Genomic DNA, 23,229 nt, shown 5'->3' with positions numbered 1-23,229 from the left:
AAAAGGCACATTCTGAGAATCCTTTTAGCTTGTCAAACGTTACAAATTAAAATCATAAAAGTAAATGTTAATTTCTAAAAGATGGATAAATATCAATTTTGGCCATAAACACAAATAGATTTACATATAGTCAAATAAAAGTATAAAGAATCTCAGGTTAGAAATAAAATGACGTTTCATCCTTTACTTATCATACACAATATCCCATTTTCATTCCTAAAATAAAAATTATTTGAAACAAAAAGCCGATTCAATTGGCTGACAGCTCTGGGGGGCAATTTTACAGCCTAATCTACGTTGTGAAAGCCTGGGAGAAGTGAAGTGATGAAACCAAAGACGATCATTTGGATCTCCTTTACAATCACCCACAAGCGGTTGCCACCCTCGACTTGCCCACCTTCGGCTACATTCTCGTTCTCATTCCCGTCATTCGCTTGATCAGTCTCGTTCTCACCTAAAGATTGGCGTCAACATTATATCAATCACAACCAATATGCTGAATTACTACTGTATAAAACATCTTGGGGACAAGCGGTACTTGATACATTCAGATGACATTTGGAAAACAATTCAAAAGGTTGGAAATGAGCCTGCAAGCATGCATGTATACACGTGTGTCTACGGTTATTCCTCTGCTGTGTCTACCTATTGAATCATTGTATATACCAATTACCGAATAATCATATGCTACTACCACAGTAAAAGAGCATGGTCAGAGAACATACTATCAGGGTTCTTTGCTCTATTTATTTTGGAGGGAAGGACTGTTGCTAACTTTGGTACTTACAATTAACATGGTTTGAGAATCAAGAAGAAAAACATGGATGTATGTAGATGTGCATTTCAAAACCTCATTTTTAATATTTGGTGCATTTGCAGCGGTGCCAACATGTATGATGTATCATAAAGATACAAATAGATGTTTTATATGACAGTTCAAATAAACACTTAATAGCTTACCGAGTAAAGGAGCGTTTTCATTTCCTGGTTCCCCAGCAGGTAAATTGTCTGGCCTAGCAGCAGGCCTGGCTGGCGGTGCAGCTGCCCTACGCATGCCTTGAGAAAGCCATTGAATTACAGGTGCAAGAGCTCCAGTTTGATATCTGCAAATAAGCTAGGTATCAGACTAACAAGATTTCAAATTGTAGATACAGACAAACAAGCACCAAAAGACGGCAACATAAAAGTTAGCAAATGAGAAGGCACATCAAGAAACTTTGTTTTTGAACTTCGAAAGGGCATATGGAAAGCTATAAACTTATCTCAGCTACATACAAGTAAACAAGAGTTGCAAAAAACACAAGGAGAGTTAGTCTCTGTCTAGATCCATCCTGGTTGAACAAGAAAATAACTGCTGCCAGTTTTAAGATGAGCAGTATATCAAGCTGGATAGCAATTTGAAATCTCCGAACAACAACTTGTCTTTGAGGTCCAGCCTGTTGTTGCTGTTGTGGTTGCTCCCCCGTTATCCCCTGCTCACCACTGACATCTCTAGCCTCAGGAGAGCTCCGTTCCCTGATAACAATGTAAAGATTATTAATGCAAAACAGCAAAAATTGCGAGTTACTACTTCATATTTTACTGCCAAATGCTATGAACAGTATTCAATTATAGTACTAAACAATGTATAACTTCAGGATGCACCCAGAGCTGAAAATGGCTTTGTTAAAACAAAATTAACTTCACTATCTAATAACATTATATGGACGAACAATGCAAAGCTGAACTGCAAGTTTTTCATATTGCATTGCCAGATACTATAAGCACCATTCAAAACGTCAAATATCTGCAAGATGCACCCAGGGCTCAAAAATGGTTACTTTAAAACAAATTTATCAAGTTACCGTAAGTTTTGTGGAAATATTTTATAATCCATGTGTACATTTTTATAAGAAACAAAAAGCAGCCAAGTACAAACATGGCAACTTGACAATAATGTCGACGGAAAAATGAAGCACAATAACAAAATAGCTGATGATAAGCTCCAACTAAACCAGTCTAGTTTAAAAAGGAGGCTGCTTTATATCAGTAACAAAACGGAAAAAAAAACTGTTAAGAAGCCAGTCATGGCAAGCATCGTAATACCAAATTAAGGTCCATTAAAGAATCCTATCAGTGTGTCAGACTTTACAAACACTTACGTAGGTAAGTTGTAGGTAAACGGGATAAGAGTATTGGGCTGAAAACCACCAAATTGTTGCATATACGGATGAACTGGAACAGCATATAGACCTGGCCCACGGTTAATCTGTTCCTGGTGCTGATGGGGAGGTAATAATCCAGGAACAAGCATAGGATACATCATTGGGAACATTGGACTATCTCCATTTTGTGATTTCAACCCTTCGGGTACAGGAACCTGTACCCCCAGTTATTAGATCAGATTACAGCCCGGAGGAAAATGTTCTAACAAGACTATAGAGATATGTACACATGAACAAAGACAGATTTTTGCAGAAATATCTCCACTTCTAAAGAGAATATGATATAGATATGCAAAGCATCTTAACAAGTTAAATTCCACTTGAGAAACTGAATATCAGGTCCCTTAAACACATAGAAAGAAACATGAATTAAAAATATATATGCAAGATTAAAGAAAACCTACACAAAAAATAACCAAGCAAAATCAAGTAGGCCAAAAAATCCCCATGTGTTGCCCAATCTAAGACCATGAAGATAATTGACTACAGGAAGAATTGGTGATTGAAAATAAACATCCTAATCAGCATCCATACATGACGGCGCTAACGAATTAATAATCAATGAAATTCATTTGTAGATCAGAATAAGAAAAAAAAGGACCTGGGATTGCGTATCGCGGGAGTCCTGAGAGTGAGTTTGATTGGACGACGAGGTGGAAGTTTCCGCCATAGCAATTCTATGTGGAGAGATCGAAACAGCTGCTGCTTCTGATTCAATCTGAACTTTAATATGAATCCCTAATTATAAATTTTCCCAAATTTGTTCTCTTGTTTTAGGGAGAGTGACAGAGTTATGAAAATACGTGTCGTCCATGGTCTATCCAATGAGATTGTGCCACGGATGCATTGCTGGAATGGGTAGGCTCAAAACTAATGTAATAATGCTGGAATTGGTAATCTTAGATAATAAAAATTATTTTAACTATTTTTCATGAAAAGTATTATTGCAATTTGCTAAAAAAAATTATGAACTTTTTGTTAAGTTCTAATTTGTCTCACTGGATTTTCATATTTTCTCAATTTTTCTGTAAGCTCTAATTTGAGTGATTATATTATTATATATGACATTGAAAAATTAAATTATATTTAGGCGACACCAGATGATATTTATCATTATCAACCACATAGCACATAATTAAACTACATCAATAATTTGAAAAACATGCATGACACAACGACAACCTATTACAAATTGGCGACCATAATAATTTGCTCATTGAAAAATTGAGAAAAATGTTAATAATATTCTACTACCGATTTTGAAAGTTGTGGAGTATATCAAAATTTGGTCAAAATTCGTGATTTTTCAAACAATTAAAAAAATGTAATTGTTATTTATAGATAAAGCATTTATTATTGTTGTTATTATCAGTGTTATTATTAGGAGTGGATCACTGGTGAGGATAGGCAATAGTCGGCGATGAAGGATTCAGACACAGAAAAGTTGGATATGGTTATTGTAGAAACAAGTTTTGTTTTTGGTGGAACAAGTTTTTAATAAAGATTGAAACGTATAATATTTATTTTTGCAATTACTCTTGGGGTGAACATTTTTATTAAAATACTAAATCATAATATAATCGAATATTAACCTTCTTTATATCACTAATTCAGGTAGATTGTGTTGATTAATTTTGTCAATAAAACAAAATACTTTATAAAACGTATCTAAAAATAACTTTTTTGCGTTGAATATTTGGAGATAAATATTTGAGATTGCTGGAAATTAATAGCATTAGGTATATAGAGTGTATTCATAAATAAACAGATTACAACTTCAGCAACCATCAGACTTCTTTAAGTAGGAAAATCAATATTTATAAAAATTTACAACTGAAATTGCAATATCCTACCACCAAAATGCATAAATAAACGAAGGGGTAAAGCCATATATATACAACTAAACTGGCCAAACAACATTGTCATTCTCCTTAATCCATTATTAGTTTTTACAGATCAGATAGAATATACTGACTACTTAAGCTCGATAACATACTCAGGCACAACCCGCTGCTCCATAAAGTGAACCGCACGATATGTAACTTCGACCTATCAAGGATCCATCTATACACAGTTTTTGCCTCTTCCGCTCTCATGCCTCGAATATCGACATTGGTTAAAATCCCTGTGAGATTGAATGCGATTAGGGAGAATCAAATTCATCACATTATATCTCAGTCCCAAGTGCATACAACTACACTATGTCTTTTTTGTTGAAAGAGGTTGGAAGGATTAGGGTCAGAAGGAAAAAGAGGCATCTGAATGAATAATGATGATTACGAGATATAATGGCAGAGATATGAGTACAAATGTGTCGAGAAGGTTCACTCACCCCAGGATTGATCTGATTGTTAGCTCCTCATCCTTACTCATCCTCAGAGTCGGATTGGCTGTTCACTTGTTTATCTTGGTCTTTGATCTTCATCTCTAATTTTACCACAGAAATGGGAATAGGATGCGCTGGTGAAGTCTCTGCATTGTAAAAGTGCACAGAGAAAACATATGTACATTATTTTTAGAATGAAAGTAAAGGTACATTTTTAAGTGCAGACGGGATGAAGCTTTTAAGATGAAATGCAAGAAAGGTCCGAACAGAAACGCACAGAGACTTGGGCGAGCGGGAGCAGGGAGCCAGGGGTATATAACACACACAAAAGAAAGAACAAAAGCATATATAGATATTACCCTTGATAAGCATGGATGCGTTATCAATATCTTGCCCCTATGCAACAACGGACAAACATGTAGTTCTCAGCAATTTGAGAATCTATATATGGTCTTCTTAGAAAGGCAGAAGAAATTTTGAGAGAGATCAGAGATGGTAAAAATCCGTGAAGGAACTTTCACATAGTAAGTAACTATCCATCACACATGCAAGTTGGAAAATTCAAATTGGTATCAATTTAGCTTTTAGGCAAGGATGCCATTCAACCTTCCCAATTTTAAACTGAAGGCTATTATTTAGAACACTACTGACTCAATCTCAAACAGAGAGTCAATTTAAGCCACACTACTACAAAGATAAATCATGAGGAGCAACCTGTTTCCACATCCAATAGACTAAAGTCACTTCCAGTCTCCTGCCTATCATTTTATAAAATTGTCAATTTAAAAGTCACGAAGGAAAACTTTTCCAACCCTATTCTTATAATGAGTCATTGCCCAGCAAATCAAACCTCTCCAAAATGTATTAACCTTCCAGAAAAAGTCAGGCATCATAAAATATAATACTATTACTAAGTAGCAAAAAAGAAGATCGTGTATCATCCAATATTTAAACAAAATGCAATCTTTACCAATCATGTTCCGTGACTAAGTACAAAAACCACAAACTATATCATCCTCTTTTAACGTTTATATGATTTTATGATATTCAGACACCTTTGAAATCTTTGTTTGATGTATAATCAGTCCCTAGTCCTTTCTTTCTTTGTGAAAAATACCACCTTTGCTTAACTCAATCAAATTCAAGAACACTCAATGTCTAAATCACAAGTTTATATTGTCAACACCTATTCTCCCCTCTGCCATTTAGAAATCTTGCAGATGTAAAAGTTCACCAGGAATAAAAGTACTTTCCAGCATCTGATGGAAAATTCTGATACTAAAATTCAGTTGATTGAAACCTCCCCAAATTCAGCCATCGCTATGATAATGATAATGTTATCACGATAGCAAAAAGGCTGATCTTTCAACTTCAAAAAATATCCAGTTAAAAATATCCAGTTCCATTTAACTGCGAAATCAGTCCCAATCTAACAACTACTTTTAAAAAAAGCTAAACAGACAATTTCAATTAAATGAAGGAGAACTGAATCATGGAAAATCAACCACTCATCCAAAAATTTAGGTTAGAAAAAAACTCAAATCAGATTAATTTCGAAGATCGCCACAAAATTCACACTAAAATGCCATCAATTTTCGTAATATAAAACGGATTGAACAAACACAGCGCCATAACAAAAAAATTAGGTTAGAAAAAACTCAATCAGATTAATTTCGAAGATCGCCACATAATTCACACTAAAATGCCATCAATTTTCGTAATATAAAACGAATTGAACAAACACAGCGCCATAACCATCACGAGAGACTACCTTCGAGGAAAAAAGCGGAGGAAGGCCAACCCTTGGACGAACTGAAGGCCTTCTGTTCATCTTCTGACAACAAATCCACCGCAGGGCCATGATTTCTTCCGATCTCCGAGGAAGCCAATCTCCCTATGGCCTCAATCATGCTGCCTCCGGGTTCGCCGGCGCCGAAGGAGGCGGAGGGTGAGCCGCGGGGAGGGACCCAGTAGGAGTGGCCGGGGAGGAAGGGGAGCCAATCGGGCGCGGCGCGGCGCACGATGATGCTGTGGATCGCGTCCTCGAGCTTCCGGATGCCGAAGGCGATGACCTCCGCCGCGGCCTCCGGCGAATCGGGCTGCTCGGCGTCGATTTCGATGAGCTGAGCGCGGTGCGCTTTGGTGGAGCGGTGGCGGCGGGATGTGAGGAGTGGCGCGGGGTGGGAGAGGGAGGATCGAGCTAGGGATTGGGAGAGGATTCGAGACATGGCCATTGAAGATATGCTGTTGAATTGTGATAGAGAGAGAGAGAGAGAGAGATGAATTTGGATTTATAGAGAGAGAAGGGATTAGTGGTTTCATTTTAGCTTTCGTGGGTCAGTCCACGGATTTTAATTTATTAATTTTAATGTTTTAAGAGATGCTTATTATATTGATAATTAAATTTTACAATATCTTGTTAGAGAAGTCACGTTTTCTTACGAAATTAGGAGTGAACATTGTTTTATAGCTTTATATAGTAGACAAATCATTTCTTAGTGAATACAAATACTCCATATTTATCATTATTGACAAACAATTAATTAAGAAATGAGTATTAATTTATTTGTCTCAAACTCTCAATATTTGTCATTGACGTCCTGTATAAATAATTGAAACAAAAAGCATATATGTATTTTATCCCAAAAAGATATTTGGCACACAGAAATGGCATTTTAGGTGCCCACAACATATGAATTGCCAGCATGTGTTAACACTCATTTATTTAAGTATGATGCAAAGTTATTACTCAAGCGGTTTCACATTAATTATGGATACATAATGACATAATAATCTATGAGGATTAATTGAAGTTTACATCCCAATATAATATTTTTAAATTTATTTAATTTTTTATAAATTTAAACTTTTATCAAATCTATCACTGAATTTAATTGTTAATATCACGGTATATTCCCCCATGTGTTAAAAGCTAGAGAAAAGTTTTGATACAAATTGAATTAGGTGATGCATTAGTTAAAGAGTTGAAGAATAGATACAAATACTAGATTTGAAAATATTTAAACTTTACATAGTTGAACAGTAATATGAAACTAGTACAAAATAAAATCAGTTATAATAATATACATAATTTTTTCCTATTAAACTAGTCCAGTACGTAAAAGTTGACCTAATAATATAGTACTATAAGGTAGGTAGTTGTACTAGTTTGAAAAGGTGGAGGTAACTAACATTATAATCTATGTGAACACACTACACTTCCTGGCAAAAAGAAAACAAACAAACATTTATACTATGAATTTTAATATTCTCTTGATCATATTTACAAACATGTTGTGAAACAATTTAAGTTATAAGTTTAACTTAGATTTTGAATCATAAGAAACTTTATAGTAAAAGTATAAGATATCTTATCGTGTTTAGCATGAAATGTCTGACTTTGTCATTGCGATACGAACATTCTCTCACGGATCCTGAAACCAAATACAAGATGGCATGAAATATGAATGTTACTGTATTACTTCATTGATGTTCAACCGTATCAACTTTTAACAGTGTTACAATCAAAACCATAAACAAAGAATGAAGTGTACATAATGCCTACACTCAAAGATCTCATATGTCTAAAACAATGTATGATTTGAGCTTTGTGGATAGCTAAAGGGCTCTCCAAATGGATTCATTGACCCCGTTGGTTGCATCTGCCGTTGTTGTTGTTGCTGTTGTTGTTGTTGAGGATACGGAGATATATATTGATTTTGATTATGTGATGCCATCATCATCATTTGATACTGTTGCTGCTGCATCATCATATGATATTGCTGTTGTTGTTGTTGCTGATGCATCATCATATGATATTGTTGTTGTTGTTGCTGCTGCTGCATCGCCATCTGCTGCTGTGGCGACATCCCCAACATCGGCATGTCTGCTTGTGGAGACGCGGAAAAGGGGCCGCGCTGTTCAAACAGATTACGTGGACTCACTCCGTAGCCATAGGGGTCTGTGCTGTATCCGGCCCTATGCAGCTGCAGCCGCCTCCTCGAGAAGCTGTCCTCGTACAATCTGTCGAGCATCATCCTGTCGAACCCCCCAACCTGATTCCACAACAAAAAAAAAACAGATCAGTGTGCTGTGCCAAAATCAGAGATGGGAAATTAACAACCACTTTATAGAGAAAGTAAGCAGTGAATCACTTTAGTTTGGGGCGAGTTCGTGCTGCTTGGCGTCGTCACAAGCGCCAGCTCCCACCCACAGTCTCTCGATGGATGGCTAGGCTGCGCTTGCTCATTTCCTGCATCATGTTGTCTGTCAAGATTCGAGTCCAAACTCGTGAAAATGCAAATGCAGTAAAGAGAGATATGTGTATATATATACCGTGTTGACAGATTGCAAGGGCCAAAGGGTTGGTTTCCACCTGCTGTGTGGCTACCGGGCTTGGCTCATTAAGACCCTACACGCGCACAAGACGAGAAAGCACGGTCATGGGATGAGAAAACACGGCTCTGCGGAAGAGGGGTACTTACAAGAAGATCAACAGGTTGTTCAGCTGGTGTCTGTTGAGCAACAACAGCCAAAGCTTTGTTTCCAACTTGTTTTCCGTTTTCTCTTGCAGCTGCAGCCGCTTCTTCAGATTTCCGCGCTTCCTCTTTTCTCCGTTGCTCCTGTTGTACAACGGTACACAGATATTCAGGAACCTTAACTCTAAGAACTCCTCAGGTCACCACTCAAAATATCAAATGAAAATTGAGGTCTTAAGTTGAACTGATTCTTTGATGTTTTCAGAAAACTTAAGTGTGCAATATCGGATTCGGATAAAGAGAGAAGTGATATGGTTCCCACCATTCGATTAGACGGGGAAACTTCCTTTACGTAGTCCTCCATAGTTTGAAGAAATGAGGATGGAGGCTAAAAAATGAACAACAAAAAGGTTATAAAGAAGAGGTTGGAATGCAGTATGAAGGTAGAAAACAACCTGTCTCAGAACAGGAAACTGGAACGTTCGAGCAAGATCCAACGTCTTGCACAAGTCGTAAAAATCAGCTAGATGATCTGCCTACAAATCATCCGAAACAAAACCATGTTGTGGAATATGATCATCTCTAACAATAATCGACGAATAAGTTGCTGTGGATCATAACACGAAGACAAGAAACAGACCTGTCGCCCTGCTTTTTTGTAAACACTTAGAGCTCCAACTGCCAATGGATGAGGCATATCAAAATACTGCACCACATAAATAAGCTTAGAACATCTATTTTTGCAGAGAGACTCTCAAACGAACTATCCATTCATACACAGATACCTTGTCCACGAGCACGATGATTCCATCATTGATCGTGCAATAAACTTTGAAGCTCTCTTTCACAACCTAATTTGCATCATCTATCTATCACTATCAAAAGAGAAAGACAAAACATCTGATTTCCTGTATATGAGAGGCTTACCAAGGCCAAAGCATATTGGACTAGATAGTTGTAACGCGCTGCTCCTTCAGGCTGCAAGAGTAGACTGATTAGATGAGGCGTTCGTGACGACAAATAACAAAGCTAATCTGCGATCCACCTGGCAACAAACTAGCCGGTACATAAGCTCCTGCAGCGCAGGCAGCTGCTCCAGCAGCAGCTCAACATCCGACATCTGATTCTTGCTATATTCCTAATTTGGTATACAATACACAACCGTCAACCGCAACTTCATCTACAATCCTAAATCTTCCAAACAATGCAATGTAAAATGGCAAAAAAGAGACCTTAGTTTCTGATGAAGATGATCTGTGTGTGCCCCCTCTTTCCGAGGAGTCCAAATCCACGTTCAATTTCCTAAAGCATTCGAGCCTTTCCTCCAAAAACATCGCGTACGTACGGATCCAAGACGAACAATCCCAGGCTGCATCAAGCAATCCAAAGGTTAGAAAAGTGGATTCTTGAAACTTTTTTGTTGTTGCTTGTGATTACCAAGAGGACTTGAATCATCTTTGAAATGGGAGATTTGGAATATATTGCCTCTTCTTGAGATGTGAACTAACTCCTCTTTGAAGCTTTTGTCACCTTCTCTAAATATCCTATGGAAAACTATCAATGTCTTTATGGCAACCTGTTATATGTTACATATTTATTCATACAATTAGCATATAAAGTTTAGATACATTGAAAAAATAAAAAGGTGATGGTGAAAATGATTATTACAATCCAGCTTCTTGTCTTTGACAATCTCTTGGAAAGTGCATGGATGCAATAGCCAACATCAGCTCTTGGTGATGCTAATGATACTGCTGCAAATATATCTTCCAAATTCCAAAAAAAAGTCAATTAAATGTGGTGATTATTATAATATTAAATTTTCAATTTAAAAATGATGTCTCACTTCTAACATGGCGTTCCTTGGGAGGTGATTCGACGTGATTGGTGGCTTTCACAATGGCGATATCCAAATCCTTCCAAACAAAATTTTCGATTAATCACCAAACAATTTCTCCTAATCACAAAAAAAAGCCCTAGAAAAAGGGGGGAAATGAAGGTAACCTTGAAGTCGCTGTTGACCTTAGCTAGGCCAACTTTGGTGGAATCCTTGAGAGCGCCGTAGGCCTTTCGGAAGCTGTCCATTTATGAGGATGGCAAGCAGCATTGATTGATGAAGAACATCAATGGCGGGAGAAGGGGATGAAGAGAGAGAGAGAGGGGGAGAGAAGAGCGGAGAGATACGTTCTTCTCTCTCTCAAAGAAGCCTAGCTTTCCGATTCCATTTTAACATAGCAGAAATTTAAACCACACTTAATTATGAATTCCTAATTTCTCTCCTTTTTGGTTTATATTTTTGTTGAGAAGGAAACTATAATGTGAAATGGTTGGGTGGATTTCATTTTGTTATTTTCCGCCTCTAAATCATTTGATTATTATTATAATTGAAATATAAATTGTAGTTATTCGTTGAAAATTATTGTAATTTAAATTTAAAATTCTACTACTATAATTTCACTTGAACATGAACTAGGGGAAAAATTGTTTGATGATTAAGGCCTATATTTATGCGAAAATTAATGTTTACGTGATCATGTGATTCCATGCAATAATTTGCATGATTGCATGAACTTTATTGTGAATTAAGGATAAAAATTTTTGTAGTACATGGTAAAAAAAATTAAGATAAAAACCAAGAAGCATGTAAAGAGATGATTAAATAAAATATCTGACACGAAAATCAATATTAAAACAAACATTAGCGTAACCGTTTAAATAACTAACTACTTCAAAAAACGGGGCTTCCTTTCACCGCCGCCGCAGGCGTGTTCAGTCAAATCTGCCTCCCCTTTTTAGACAATTCAGTAAATTTAGCCATGAATGGAGTGTGTTTGGTTGTAAAGAGTCTAATTGACAAAGGCTGCAAACTAACAAGTACTACCTCCGTCCCGCATTAACGGTCACATTTATTTTTTTGCACTCATTTTGTAAAAATGAAAATAAATAGTTAAAGTGGAAAAATAGTAAAGTAAGAGAGAAAATAATGTAAAAAAGATTCTTTTCTATCTTATTTTCTCTTGTTTTACTATTTCTCGATTTTAAAGAAGCCTAGCTTTCTAATTCCATTTATTATCATTTTTACAAAACGAGTGCAGAAAAGTAAATGTTACACTTAATGCGGGACGAAGGTAAGGTAGTAACAAACAACCATTTCTTAACAACGCATATATATGTAATTTCAATATTTGGGTTTTGTGAATTCACAAGTGTCCAGTTATTACAGAACCAAGATAAATGTCAAAATGATAAAATGTACTAACTACAGCACGGAATCTGTGAATTTGGCGACCACTTATTATATATCTTACATTGGTATCACTCTCACATCCTCTTTGGCAGCAATTAGATCCGTATACCACTACCCCCTTCAAGGCAATGCAAACTTGATGGTGCAGCAAAATATACAGTGATGAACCAATGATGATAAAAAAAAATGAATCTTTGATTTTGGTAAAAAAATGTTATACCTGAGATGTCAACCAAGTGCATTTTGCATGAAGAGGGCTTAATAATCTTCAGAATTCTCTTCCTAACAGTCGACCAAACATTATACGACTTTCTTCTTGAATTCATCGTTTTTATCTCATTACTAGCTGGCAACAACTGCTCAACTCCAACACTAATCTCCTGAGTTAATGAAGACACACCATATCTCTCCTGCTGCTTGATTGCAAGCTCAAGCTGTATGATGATTTCTGTCATCTCGGCTAGGGCTGGGAACTCGGTCAGTTCGTTCTAACCGAACCGACAATACGGTTAACCGCACCCAATTGTTAACCGACGTAGAAGCACCAGAACCGAAACCGAATTGGCCTCGGTTCGGATTGGTTCCTAACCGAATAGGGTCGGTTCGGTTCCAATTAACCGAACCGGAACCGAATTTAAAAAAAAATAAGTTTTTGCAGTTCATAGAGATCAATCCCTGGACATTTCATACAAAAAATTCCCAGCCTAGCCACCACTTGCGCTACATTGCGTTTTTGGTATTTAATCGGTTCTTCGGTCCTAAATTTGGTCACACCGATCGGTTATCTAACCGATAACCGATCAAAACCTGAAGATGGGAACCGAAATTAACCAATAACCGAGATGGGGCAGTTCTTGGTTAACCGAGAACCGAGGTGTTCGGTTCGGTCATCGGTTAACCGACTAACTGATGACCGAATTATCAGCCCTATCTCCGGCCGTTGCTTTGGTTCATCAGCCACACATCTCTCCGCAACTTCCACAAATGTAGCCACACTGTCTGCTGATATCTCTCCTCTCAAACTCGGAGCCACAATCTCAGCAATCTGTAGATTGTTGATCTTCTCTTTAGCCCACTTAGTTAGACCACCTTCTTCTTCCCACGGCCCTGCTGCAGCTCTCTCACTCAATACTTCCCAAATAATTTCTGTTATTCAGTTCTTATACTAATCGATAAGTCAGTATAGGAACAGAACCCTAAATGGTTCCAACTCTGATTCCATGATCGACGACTCCAAATTGTGACCGAATAAACAAACCTACTTAGAAGTGATCCTCCCATAGAGAACCAGAAAATAAAGTTTATTGCTTGGCTGCTTGCTACCAAATCCAAATTCTTGATAACTAGACTCTAATCAAAAGATAACAACATATCAAAGATTTATAGCATGCACCAAATAAACGTTTCCTCTATATGTAAACGACCTATTCCGAGCTCCAACGCACCACAAATGGCCCTCAACCTCCAATTCCCCCTTCGCCCCCGCATTCTCCCACACGAACTTGAACAACCCCATTGCCCCATCGAGCTGCTTCACCCCGCTCCTCACCACCTCCTCCTCATCCAAGGTCAAGATCCTCCCCGCGTACAAGCACACCTTCTGCCTGATCCCAATGACATGCACCCCTCCACGAACCTCCATCTCGACGTCCACAACCGTGCCATACAGATAGTGCATCAGGAGCGTGAACAAGCATTTCAATGAATGGCCTAACGTCTTTGTCAGCCTCTTCTGCACCAAATGCTCTTGGTACCGATTCTCCTTGTACCCGATGTTCTTGTCGATCAACACGTCCCGTAGCTGGAAAAGGCCTTCCTTCATCGCCTCAAGCTTCGAGACATGGAAAGCTAGCTCGCTTTCATCACTTAGGCAGCTGACAAGATCAGTGCACATCTCGAGAGCATCTCCCCATTTGGGAGAATCCGTCGCGTTCGCCCCTTTTGTGGGAGGGAGGCACATCCACGAACTGGACTCGACATCATAAGACATTGCTGATTCAAGGATCTTGAGACAGCCAGCAAGAATTTGCTGAGACAGCATTATCTCCTTGCTCGTTGGTCCTCGTAGATTGCGAAGCTCGACCTCTGATTTCAATCCGTTGAGTATCTGAGAGAGTGCACCCGTCCATATCTTGTGCTGTGTCACCTGTGGGCCGATGTTCTTCCTCACCACCTTCTTCTGCTGAGCCGAGATGCTCAGCATGTCCGCGACCTTTGTCAACGAGCTCACTGTCAGTGCCTCCGTCTCGTGGGGTCCGCAGAAGTAGTCCAGCTCTTTGCATCGTTGATCAACCGATGAATTCCTTAAGTTGTCCCTCAATGTTTCCTGCATCGATGGAAGCAGAATGAGCTCCCTACCGATGGACTTAAAAGCGTGCATTTTCTTCTCCAGCTTCGCGTCGAAGATTCTTGAATGATCGTTGATGTTCACGAGCCTCCCACCGATCAAGTCTAGCTCTTTCAGTGACTGGCTCCATTTCTTCATCTTCAAAAAAGCCACTTCGCACCATTCCCTAGCGGGAACATCTTCTTCTAATCCAGAATGATGCTTTGATCGAGTCGTCGCAATAATCACGTTGTTTCTTGCGTGCAGATGTTTAGTCTTTGTTAGAAAACTATGCAGCATTTTGCAGGCCATTAGTTTCTCTCAAAAGGTTACTCCACTTGACGCATTGAGTTTACAAGACTGAAAACCTGAGTTGGGCATTTCATCAAACAGGTTATGAGCATACTTTCAAAAGTAACATGTGAATGGGCTGCTAAACTCACATAGATTTTAACCCTAATTGACATGATGCGCCTCTCATTTCTCTTCATTGGCGGGAGGAGATGGAGATGGAGATGGAGATGGAGATGGAGATGGAGATGGAGATGGAGATGGAGATGGAGATGGAGAGAGAGAGAGAGAGAGAGAGAGAGAGAAGAGCAGAGGGGAGATACGTTCTCTTCTCTCTCTGAAAGGTGCCTAGCTTTCCAATTCCATTTTAACATAGCAGAAATTTAAACCACACTTAATTATGACTTCCTCATTTCTCTCCTTTTTGGTTTATATTTTTGTTGAGAAGGAAACTATATTGTGAAATGATTGGGTGGATTTCATTTTGTTATTTTCCACCTCTAAATCATTACTAGTATTATTATTATTGAAATATAAATTGCAGTTGTTGAGATACACAATTCCATGTTAATATAGTACTAGAAATTTAAACATGTTTGATAAAAAAAATTAAGAAGCATGTAAAGATACGATGACATAAAAAATCTAACATGAGAATCAAAATTATAACAAACATTAGGCATTGCATTGTGTTTGTTAAATAATAGTATTGATTAAAAATAAATGAAATAATTGTAAATTAGATTATTTGATAAATTAGGAGTATTTACAATCTCAGTATAATGCACCTCACTTTTGCCACATCAGCCTAACCGTTTTTAACTAACTACTTCTTCAGATGGCGGCGCTTCCTTTGAGCGCCACCGCCGCCGGAGTGTTCAGCCCCAATATAGAGCCTTCATCTCCGCCCCCAAATTGATTTGTGGTCGGCGGTGGTAGCAGTCAAATCGGTCTTCCCCCTTTTGAGACGATTCAGTAAATTGAGCCCTAATTCAGCGAAAAATCGAATCCTTATTTCAATAACAGTGACCGATTAATGTAGTACTACTATGTTTTTTGAGCCCATCAGAAAATAGTTGTTCACATAGAGTTAAGAAGTGTAAGTTGTAGCTTTACATTATAAGTAAGCCTGCATAAGTTTCGGTTGTCTGAAAATCAAGCGTTGAGAAGAGTCTAATTCACAGAGGCTGAAAACTAACAACCACTTTTTTACAACACGCACATATATATGTGTAATTTCAGTATTATGGTTTTGTGCACTCACCAAGAGTTTCCAGTTATTACAGAATCATAGATAACAAAGTAAATTTAAAAAGGATAACATGGAGTATTAACTACAGCACTGTAGCTGTGAATTTAGCAACGACTTATTTATGTATAGATGTTGCTTACATTGCCATCCAATCCTCTTTGGCGGCAATTAGATTGCTATACCATCCCTTTCCCTTTCGAAGCGATGAAAATTTGACGCCGCTGCAAAATATACAGTGATAAAGCAATTGCAACGAAAAAAGTAGAATCTTTGATTCAGTAGTAGCAAATTGTTATACCTGAAATGCCAACCATTTGCATTTTGCAGGAAGATGGCTTCCTAATCTTCCAAAGACTCTTCAAAAGTGCCCACCAAACTTTGTATGCCTTTCTTCTTGAATGTATCATTACTATCTCTTCACTTTGCACATTACTAACTGTCAACAACTGATCACCTACAAGACTTGTCTCCCTAGTGAAAGAAGACACACCATAATTCTCATGCTGTACAAGTGAAAGCTCAAGCTCGGTGATAATCTCTGTCATCTTCGGCCGCTCCTTCGGTTCATCAGCCACACATCTCTCCGCAACTCCCAAAAATGTAACCAGACTATCTTTTGATATCTCTCCTATCAGGCTCTGAGCTATAATCTCATCAATGTCTCCACTGTCAATCTTCTCTTTAGCCCACTTAGTTAGACCACCTCCTGCTTGCCACGGCCCCGTTGCAGGTTTCTCACTCAATACTTCTAGCAACACCACACCGAAAGAGTAGATGTCGCTCTTCTGTGTCACTCTATGAGTGGCAACATATCTTGGGTCCCAAAAGCCCCGCGTCCCTCTCACTTGCGTGCTCTGCTCCTCGCTGCCCGTTGCAGGTTTTGCTAGCCCGAAATCTGATACTTTTGCCACGAGCCTCTCATCAAGAAGGATGTTTGAACTCTTGATATCACGGTGTATGATCTCTCGGCCTGTGTGGAGATAGTCTATCGCACGACCAACTCCAATGCATATCTTAAGGCGTTGCTCCCACGAGAGGGGATGCAACTGATTGTTCCTATTGTAGAGATGGTCAGCTAGACTACCATTGGGCATGTACTCGTAGACAAGAATCATTTCATTTTGCTCGTTGCAGTATCCAATTAGTGGAACTAGATTAGCATGTTGAAGTTTACAAAGTGTCTTAATCTCTGTCCAAAACTCACGCTCCCCTTGTTTGGAACTGGGCTTCAATCTCTTTATGGCTACAATTTCTCTCCCATTATCCATGAACCCTTTGTACACATAACCAAATCCACCTTTTCCCACTACATACTCTTGGTTGAAGTTCTTTGTGAATACTTCAATCTCAGTTAGTGAAAAGCAACGACAGAGCCGCTCAGACCTGCTCAATGGTTCTCCTCCATCCCGGGCTCTCTGCATAATGAAGGCAACAGTTCCCAGACAAAGCACCGTGAAGACAACAGCTGTCTGACTAACACTAGATTCGGTATCAACAACATGGTGAGGTTTTGAAGGGAGAGGAGGATTGGGACTAGCAAGACTCATGTCATGGTTGCTTAATTTGAAGACTTCAAATCCTTCCAAGGGGCCATGCTTATCCAAGAATTCACTGCGAGAGTGGAGAGAAACGGAGATGTTTCTCTTCCCCTCGTGTTTCGGGCCTTCCACCACCACCATGTAGTTGTAGCTTTGACGCAGCAAAACCAAATCATCAGGGCTAGTGAGAACAATCATGTCATTGATAAGAAGGATGAAATCGTTGTTCATTTTGAGGCCGAGCTCGCATAAATGAAGCCTCACCATGTACCTAAACCCCACATCAACACTCACTCTCCAAATCCTGTGGTTGTATGCCTTTTGCTTCAGAGATGATTCCCACATCCCAAACATGCCATCATCCGATCCCCATTTTACGTTCTGGCGATGAACGATTTCAAGGGCAGTGCTGTTGTCGAGATGCACGATATAATTCTGCGCCACGACGCGGATTCCACTATCCCCGCCGTGGCAGTAGGAAATGGCGGAGGGGACTGATACGATCTCAATCCCGTTGATGAAAGCATAGCTGTGTTTGGATTCAGTTTCGGGAGAAAATATGAGGCTGAAGTGTTGGTGTTGCTGCAGGATATTGATGCAGAACTCCTTAGTGAGAATGTTGAGAGAAAGAGCACGAGCAGTTATGGAAGCACTGAAATTGGAGAGGAGAGTGTAGGGCCCAGCTTCGACGGTGAAAAGGTCATCGAAGCTCGGGAAACCGTGGTAGGCGACGGGATTGAAGTGAAGGCGGATGATTTTCTGGCCGGGTGTTAGGGCCAATGAGTAGTAAAATTTGGAGCGGGAAAGGCGCGCGGTCTTGTACGGAACTGGATCGACGCCTGCCACCACCTCTCTCGCCACAGCGGACGATTTAGACGAGCCTTCTGCTGCGGCGGCGTCTCCGAGCCATTCTCTGCCACCGAATGCTGTCGCCGCCGCTGCACCTCCGCCGCAGTTGATAGATATGTGATCAGGATCCGCGGCATCGGTGATGAAACTGAAAATGAAGCAGCAGATGCTGATCAGACGGTTCGGTTTCATGCTCCAAAATCTCATGTGCAAATCATCGCCGGAAACTGAAGTCAACTTCAAGTTTGTTGAAGAACAATTCTCTTCGTTTGATCCAGCAATAACATTAGTATATTCTACGCTGCATTTTCAACGAAATTATCCATCGGCTCAGCACCTGCCACTGCATTTCTCTCTCTGTCGCTTTCTCTCAAGGTCAACTGATTTGGGGCAACAACCTGCTTTTTTTAATTGGAGCCTCTGAGTTGACCTAACTTCTCCATTACGGGCTCTGTATCATCTCATCTTTGAGAAATTTGCAGGAGGTTTACCTTGATATGCTGCACCATACTATAATCATCATGTTCCTCACAATTTTTGCCCGCGCCGCTGCAGATCCTCGTTACATTTCGATCGACTGCGGCGGAGATGCACACGGCGGCAAACACTGGCTCCGAGAAGACTCATCGACCATCTCTGCTGTCAGGGGAGACCTCAGCACAGCTCGCATTTCTCGCTCCAGATTCTCCTATTCCTTCCAGTTGAGTCCAGGTCAGAAATTTCTCCGCCTCCACTTCCATCCATCGTCCTACAATGGTTTCGAAAGCTCCAGCGACTTGTTCTCAGTCGAAGCTGGTAATTTACCGTTACTAGCTAATTTCAGTGCTTCCGTAACTGCTAGTGCTCTTGCTGTCAATGTTGTTGTTAAACAATTCTGTGTAACTGTGGAAGAGAATGAGACTCTAAACCTAGTTTTCTCCCCTGAATGGGGAAATAGCTATGCTTTTGTCAATGAGATTGAGATTATCTCAATACCTTGCTGTGATGGTGGGGTTGCCCTCAACCCTATCATCCATGTTGACAACAGCACCGCGCTTGAAAGGGTACATTATCAGCATGTAAAATGGGGTCCTGTTTCATCCGGGGATGATGTCGCTTCCATGTTCGGGATGTGGTCTAATCAACCAAGTGTTAGAGAAGACGTGGAAATATGTACTAATAAGACATGGAGAGTGTCTGTTGACGCGGGATTCAAGTATTTGGTGAGGCTCCACTTGTGTGAGGCGGGACTCCACATGGATTTTGTGCTTCTCATCAATGGCAGGGTAGCCTTAACCAGTGCAGACATGCTCCAACAGAGGAGGGGAAATAGAGAACTCCTTTGGTATAACAACTATATGGTGATGGATGAAGAGCTTAAGCAAGGTGATATCTCTATTTCTCTGCACTCTCGCCATGAATTCTTGGATCGACACGGCCCACTTGAAGGATTTGAAGTATTTAAGATGAGTAGCCATCGACGTGCCAGTCCTCTGATTCAGACACATTCACCATCATGGATTATGCTATGCCCTCTACATTATTTTTCATACATCACCATCATATTCTATCTACATTGGGTAATATTCATAGTCATCTATCTGGATCAAAAAATGTCCCAATATGAGTTTACCAATGAGGATAACAAACCATCGTCCAGGGCAAAGCAACTTGTTCATCGCTTTTCACTAGCTGGGATACTAGGAATATGTAAATATGGTGGAGTCGGCAAAGGGTTCGTGGATAATGGGAGAGAGATTGAAGGCATAAAGCCAGTAGAGATTTATTCCAAACAAAGGGAGAAGAAACAGTTACAGACAGTGATTGAGCAACAAGAGATCATACCTGTTGATAAGCACATTTCCAGTGGGACAACGTCTGACCACCTTGACAAACTAGAAAGGAAAAGCATTGCCTTTTCTCCTCAATCTTGGAAGCAACGATCCCAGATCTGCATTGAAGTCATTCAATCACTAAAAGGCCTTCACACTGGCCCCATGATCATACATAATGATCTGAAGCCTGCAAATATTCTGCTTGATGACAAGTTTGTGGTTAGACTTCCAAATTTTAGCTTCACCAAAACTTTGAGTTTTAGCGAGTCACAGAGCCAAGATAGCACAGAGCTTATAGGAACACCTGGATATATTGCCCCGGAGTTAATCATTAATGGTGAACTAATGAGACAAAGCAACATCTATTCTTTTGGGGTGCTGGTGTTGAAAGTGTTGTGTAGAAGTGCGGCTAGGAAGCTATGGAGTGAAGAAGATAAGTGTACCCTAACTACATTGGCTGATAGGACTAAAGTTGAAGATATTGATTATGATAAATCTCAGCAGGAGAACATGAATCTTATTGTACCTAATGAGAAAACATATTTTGACAACAATCATGTGAGTGGGATATCATTATCAGATGTGTGGCTTCACTCGATATGTTCCACAGATGATTTTCATCTGCGAGCAGAACATTTAAGAAGAGTTTACAAGAGCCTTTACAATAAGAATTCTTCTGTAAGTGCGCAGATATTTCAGTTGTTTATCACTTTGATTTGCCTTTTGAATGGTTGGTTTTTATCTATTCTTTGCTTAAAAAACATATGTAGTATACTAGTCCCTCTAAAAGGTAGTTTTACTTAATCCAGTGTTCTGTTGTTTACTCAGCTCTTAGTTTAACCTATAGGATACTTTTTTGCTTTTACTACCGATAAGGAATGCATTCGGCACTATCTGTTAACAGTATGTAATAGCTGAGAGGATGATATGTGTATTTTATCCTTGACTTATTTATCCTACAAAAATTTGTTGATAGGTTGAATTGGGACTGCAGCGGCAGATGCCTCAGTGGAAGGTGCCTTTGGTGCTGGGAGAAGGAGGTTTTGGCAGGGTTTACAAGAGTTATATGGATTCTGAAAGTGACCAGAGCTTTCGAGAGTGGCAGGTACCAACAGTATAAGTGTTTTCGCCTCTTCTCTGCTTCGCTTCACTTGAGAATAATGAGAATGGGTATTGTGTACCTTAATTTTCAGTCTGAGAAGATGTAGAGTGTATTTTAACCTTGAGTTATTTATCTTACAAAATATCTTGTTAGGCTAAACCGCGAGTGCTCATGGACTCCTCAACCGGCTCACAGAAGTGCCATAGGCTTCCAGGTTTCCGGTTCCAACCCAATGATGTGGAGCTGCTGACATATCACCTCAAGAAGAAGCTGGACTCCACCCCTTTGGACATTGATCTCTATAACTATGAGCTGTGTGATCCCCCAAGTAAATCAATACTAGTACTCATTTTTCATTGTTTATCAAAATTGGTCAGATACCCTCTAACTAATAAGATTATGGCCTAATACATCCAGAAAGGTCTTCCTTCGGAGCGAATGAATGGTTCTTCTCCAGCACGTGGGGTAGGAAGAGCTCATGGGGAGCCACCTCCCGTTATCAGAAAGCTACTGGTATGCAAAAGCCAGCAATGCCAAAAGGGATGACAAAGTGTTCTTTGATGCGTGAGTACATTCTGGGAGCAGCTCGTGGCATGCACGCAAAAGAAAAATCAGTTATCTATAGAGATTTCAAGGCCTCTAGCATATTGTTTAATGAAGTAAGTTGTTGAATCATAGGCCATTTCATTTTTGGAACTTTACTTTCCACTTTTAAACCAATAATATCTAGTATATTTGTATTAAATTTTGAGTGATTTATCTGCAGTTATACAAAGCTGAACTATCTGCACTTGCAAAGGAATTTTATAAGAAGCTAAATCATCTTAAAGAATGGCAGGTAATTCAGCTGTCCCTATCAATGACATTCTACCTATACAATGTTTTGATTCATCTGACAAAATTTGTTCATAAGATTAAACTGGATGACCTCATGGACTCCTGGCCCAGCTCACAGCAGAGGCAGATGCTCCCGGAGATCCGGCTCCACCTTGCTGATGAAGATTATGGCCACTACTTCGTTGGTCTCTTCAATTATGAACCGCGGAATCTCCCAAGTAAATCAATACTAGTCTAGTATTATTTTACATTTTTTTTTTCAAAATTGGTCGGATGCCCTCACTAACAAGATTATGGCCTAATCATTCCAGAATGGCCTTTCTTTGGAGAGCAGGAATGGTTCTTCTTCTTCAGCCAGAGGGATGGGAAGGGAGACACCACCTCTGGGCATGAGAAGGCTACTGGGATGCACAAGCCAGTGGAGCTAAAAGGGATAAAAGAGTGGGTGATGATGCTCGAGTACATGCTGGAAGACGACACCAATTGTCCTCATCGACAATACAGCGACACCAATTGCCTCTGCAGAAACTGACTTTCGAGTCACCCTGGAGTTAAGATCATCAACAGTATTCTCTTACTTATTAATCTCTATACTCTATTGATACCATTGTAAAATAGTGAATAAAGTGAAAAATAATGAGTATAGAGTTAGTTGAAGCATAAACTGAACCACTTTTGCTGAAAGTGTGTATGTGTGTTACCATACTTCGATACAAGAAACACTATCGTATCATGTCTTTTCTTTCTATGGAGTTTCTGTTTTATTTGTATCTATTCTCTTGGTTGTGATTTAAATGGTGCAATGCATGAAATAGTTGTATATTATTTTGATTTTGTATTGGTATTGTCCTAAACTATTAGGTTATCCCTTATTAGCCTTGATAATATGCATTAATTTTTTTCAAAAAAATTAATGCATATATGTTCCTAGAGTTGAAATCATGTAAGCCACTCTTACCAAAATA

At 39.4% G+C, this 23,229-nt stretch overlaps 6 protein-coding genes across 7 annotated transcripts; 1 reads left to right on the top strand and 5 right to left on the bottom strand.

Moving 5' to 3' along the window:
* Positions 1-135: 135 nt before the first annotated feature.
* LOC121787978 lies at positions 136-2,989 on the bottom strand. Its single transcript, XM_042186834.1, has 5 exons — positions 2,806-2,989; positions 2,142-2,359; positions 1,276-1,515; positions 961-1,103; positions 136-454 (listed from the first exon to the last, which is right to left on the bottom strand). The coding sequence occupies exons 1-5, from the start codon at positions 2,872-2,874 to the stop codon at positions 288-290; spliced, it is 837 nt and encodes a 278-aa protein (XP_042042768.1). The 5' UTR covers positions 2,875-2,989; the 3' UTR covers positions 136-287.
* Positions 2,990-3,980: 991 nt separating this feature from the next.
* Positions 3,981-6,850, bottom strand: LOC121786372. The gene is made up of 3 exons (XM_042184995.1): positions 6,302-6,850; positions 4,537-4,676; positions 3,981-4,329 (listed from the first exon to the last, which is right to left on the bottom strand). The coding sequence occupies exons 1-2, from the start codon at positions 6,762-6,764 to the stop codon at positions 4,570-4,572; spliced, it is 570 nt and encodes a 189-aa protein (XP_042040929.1). The 5' UTR covers positions 6,765-6,850; the 3' UTR covers positions 3,981-4,329; positions 4,537-4,569.
* A 1,137-nt stretch (positions 6,851-7,987) lies between these two features.
* On the bottom strand, positions 7,988-11,272 carry LOC121786013 (putative clathrin assembly protein At4g25940). Of its 2 annotated transcripts, XM_042184516.1 has the most exons (15): positions 11,013-11,272; positions 10,855-10,924; positions 10,677-10,774; positions 10,446-10,584; positions 10,241-10,377; positions 10,054-10,146; positions 9,936-9,986; positions 9,794-9,859; positions 9,649-9,714; positions 9,464-9,544; positions 9,331-9,396; positions 9,015-9,152; positions 8,866-8,941; positions 8,685-8,782; positions 7,988-8,585 (listed from the first exon to the last, which is right to left on the bottom strand). In XM_042184516.1, exons 1-15 carry the CDS (start codon positions 11,091-11,093, stop codon positions 8,115-8,117), a joined length of 1,731 nt encoding a protein of 576 aa, XP_042040450.1. In that variant the 5' UTR covers positions 11,094-11,272; the 3' UTR covers positions 7,988-8,114. The 2 variants fall into 2 exon arrangements, with proteins under 2 accessions (XP_042040450.1, XP_042040451.1); XM_042184517.1 differs by lacking the exon at positions 9,331-9,396.
* Positions 11,273-13,507: 2,235 nt separating this feature from the next.
* LOC121785782 lies at positions 13,508-15,306 on the bottom strand. Its single transcript, XM_042184217.1, has 2 exons — positions 15,025-15,306; positions 13,508-14,949 (listed from the first exon to the last, which is right to left on the bottom strand). The coding sequence occupies exon 2, from the start codon at positions 14,891-14,893 to the stop codon at positions 13,628-13,630; it is 1,266 nt and encodes a 421-aa protein (XP_042040151.1). The 5' UTR covers positions 14,894-14,949; positions 15,025-15,306; the 3' UTR covers positions 13,508-13,627.
* Positions 15,307-16,084: 778 nt separating this feature from the next.
* Positions 16,085-18,766, bottom strand: LOC121786218 (receptor-like protein kinase FERONIA). Its single transcript, XM_042184806.1, has 2 exons — positions 16,423-18,766; positions 16,085-16,345 (listed from the first exon to the last, which is right to left on the bottom strand). The coding sequence occupies exons 1-2, from the start codon at positions 18,716-18,718 to the stop codon at positions 16,293-16,295; spliced, it is 2,349 nt and encodes a 782-aa protein (XP_042040740.1). The 5' UTR covers positions 18,719-18,766; the 3' UTR covers positions 16,085-16,292.
* A 160-nt stretch (positions 18,767-18,926) lies between these two features.
* LOC121785720 (receptor-like protein kinase FERONIA) lies at positions 18,927-23,038 on the top strand. Its single transcript, XM_042184135.1, has 7 exons — positions 18,927-21,003; positions 21,302-21,430; positions 21,581-21,755; positions 21,845-22,086; positions 22,194-22,265; positions 22,341-22,482; positions 22,576-23,038. Exons 1-7 carry the CDS (start codon positions 19,009-19,011, stop codon positions 22,794-22,796), a joined length of 2,976 nt encoding a protein of 991 aa, XP_042040069.1. The 5' UTR covers positions 18,927-19,008; the 3' UTR covers positions 22,797-23,038.
* The last annotated feature ends 191 nt before the right edge of the window (positions 23,039-23,229 follow it).

This window comes from Salvia splendens, chromosome 22 (genome assembly GCF_004379255.2).
Source record: "Salvia splendens isolate huo1 chromosome 22, SspV2, whole genome shotgun sequence".
Classification (NCBI taxonomy): Eukaryota; Viridiplantae; Streptophyta; class Magnoliopsida; order Lamiales; family Lamiaceae; genus Salvia; species Salvia splendens.
This window is presented reverse-complemented; position numbering and strand designations above follow the sequence as displayed.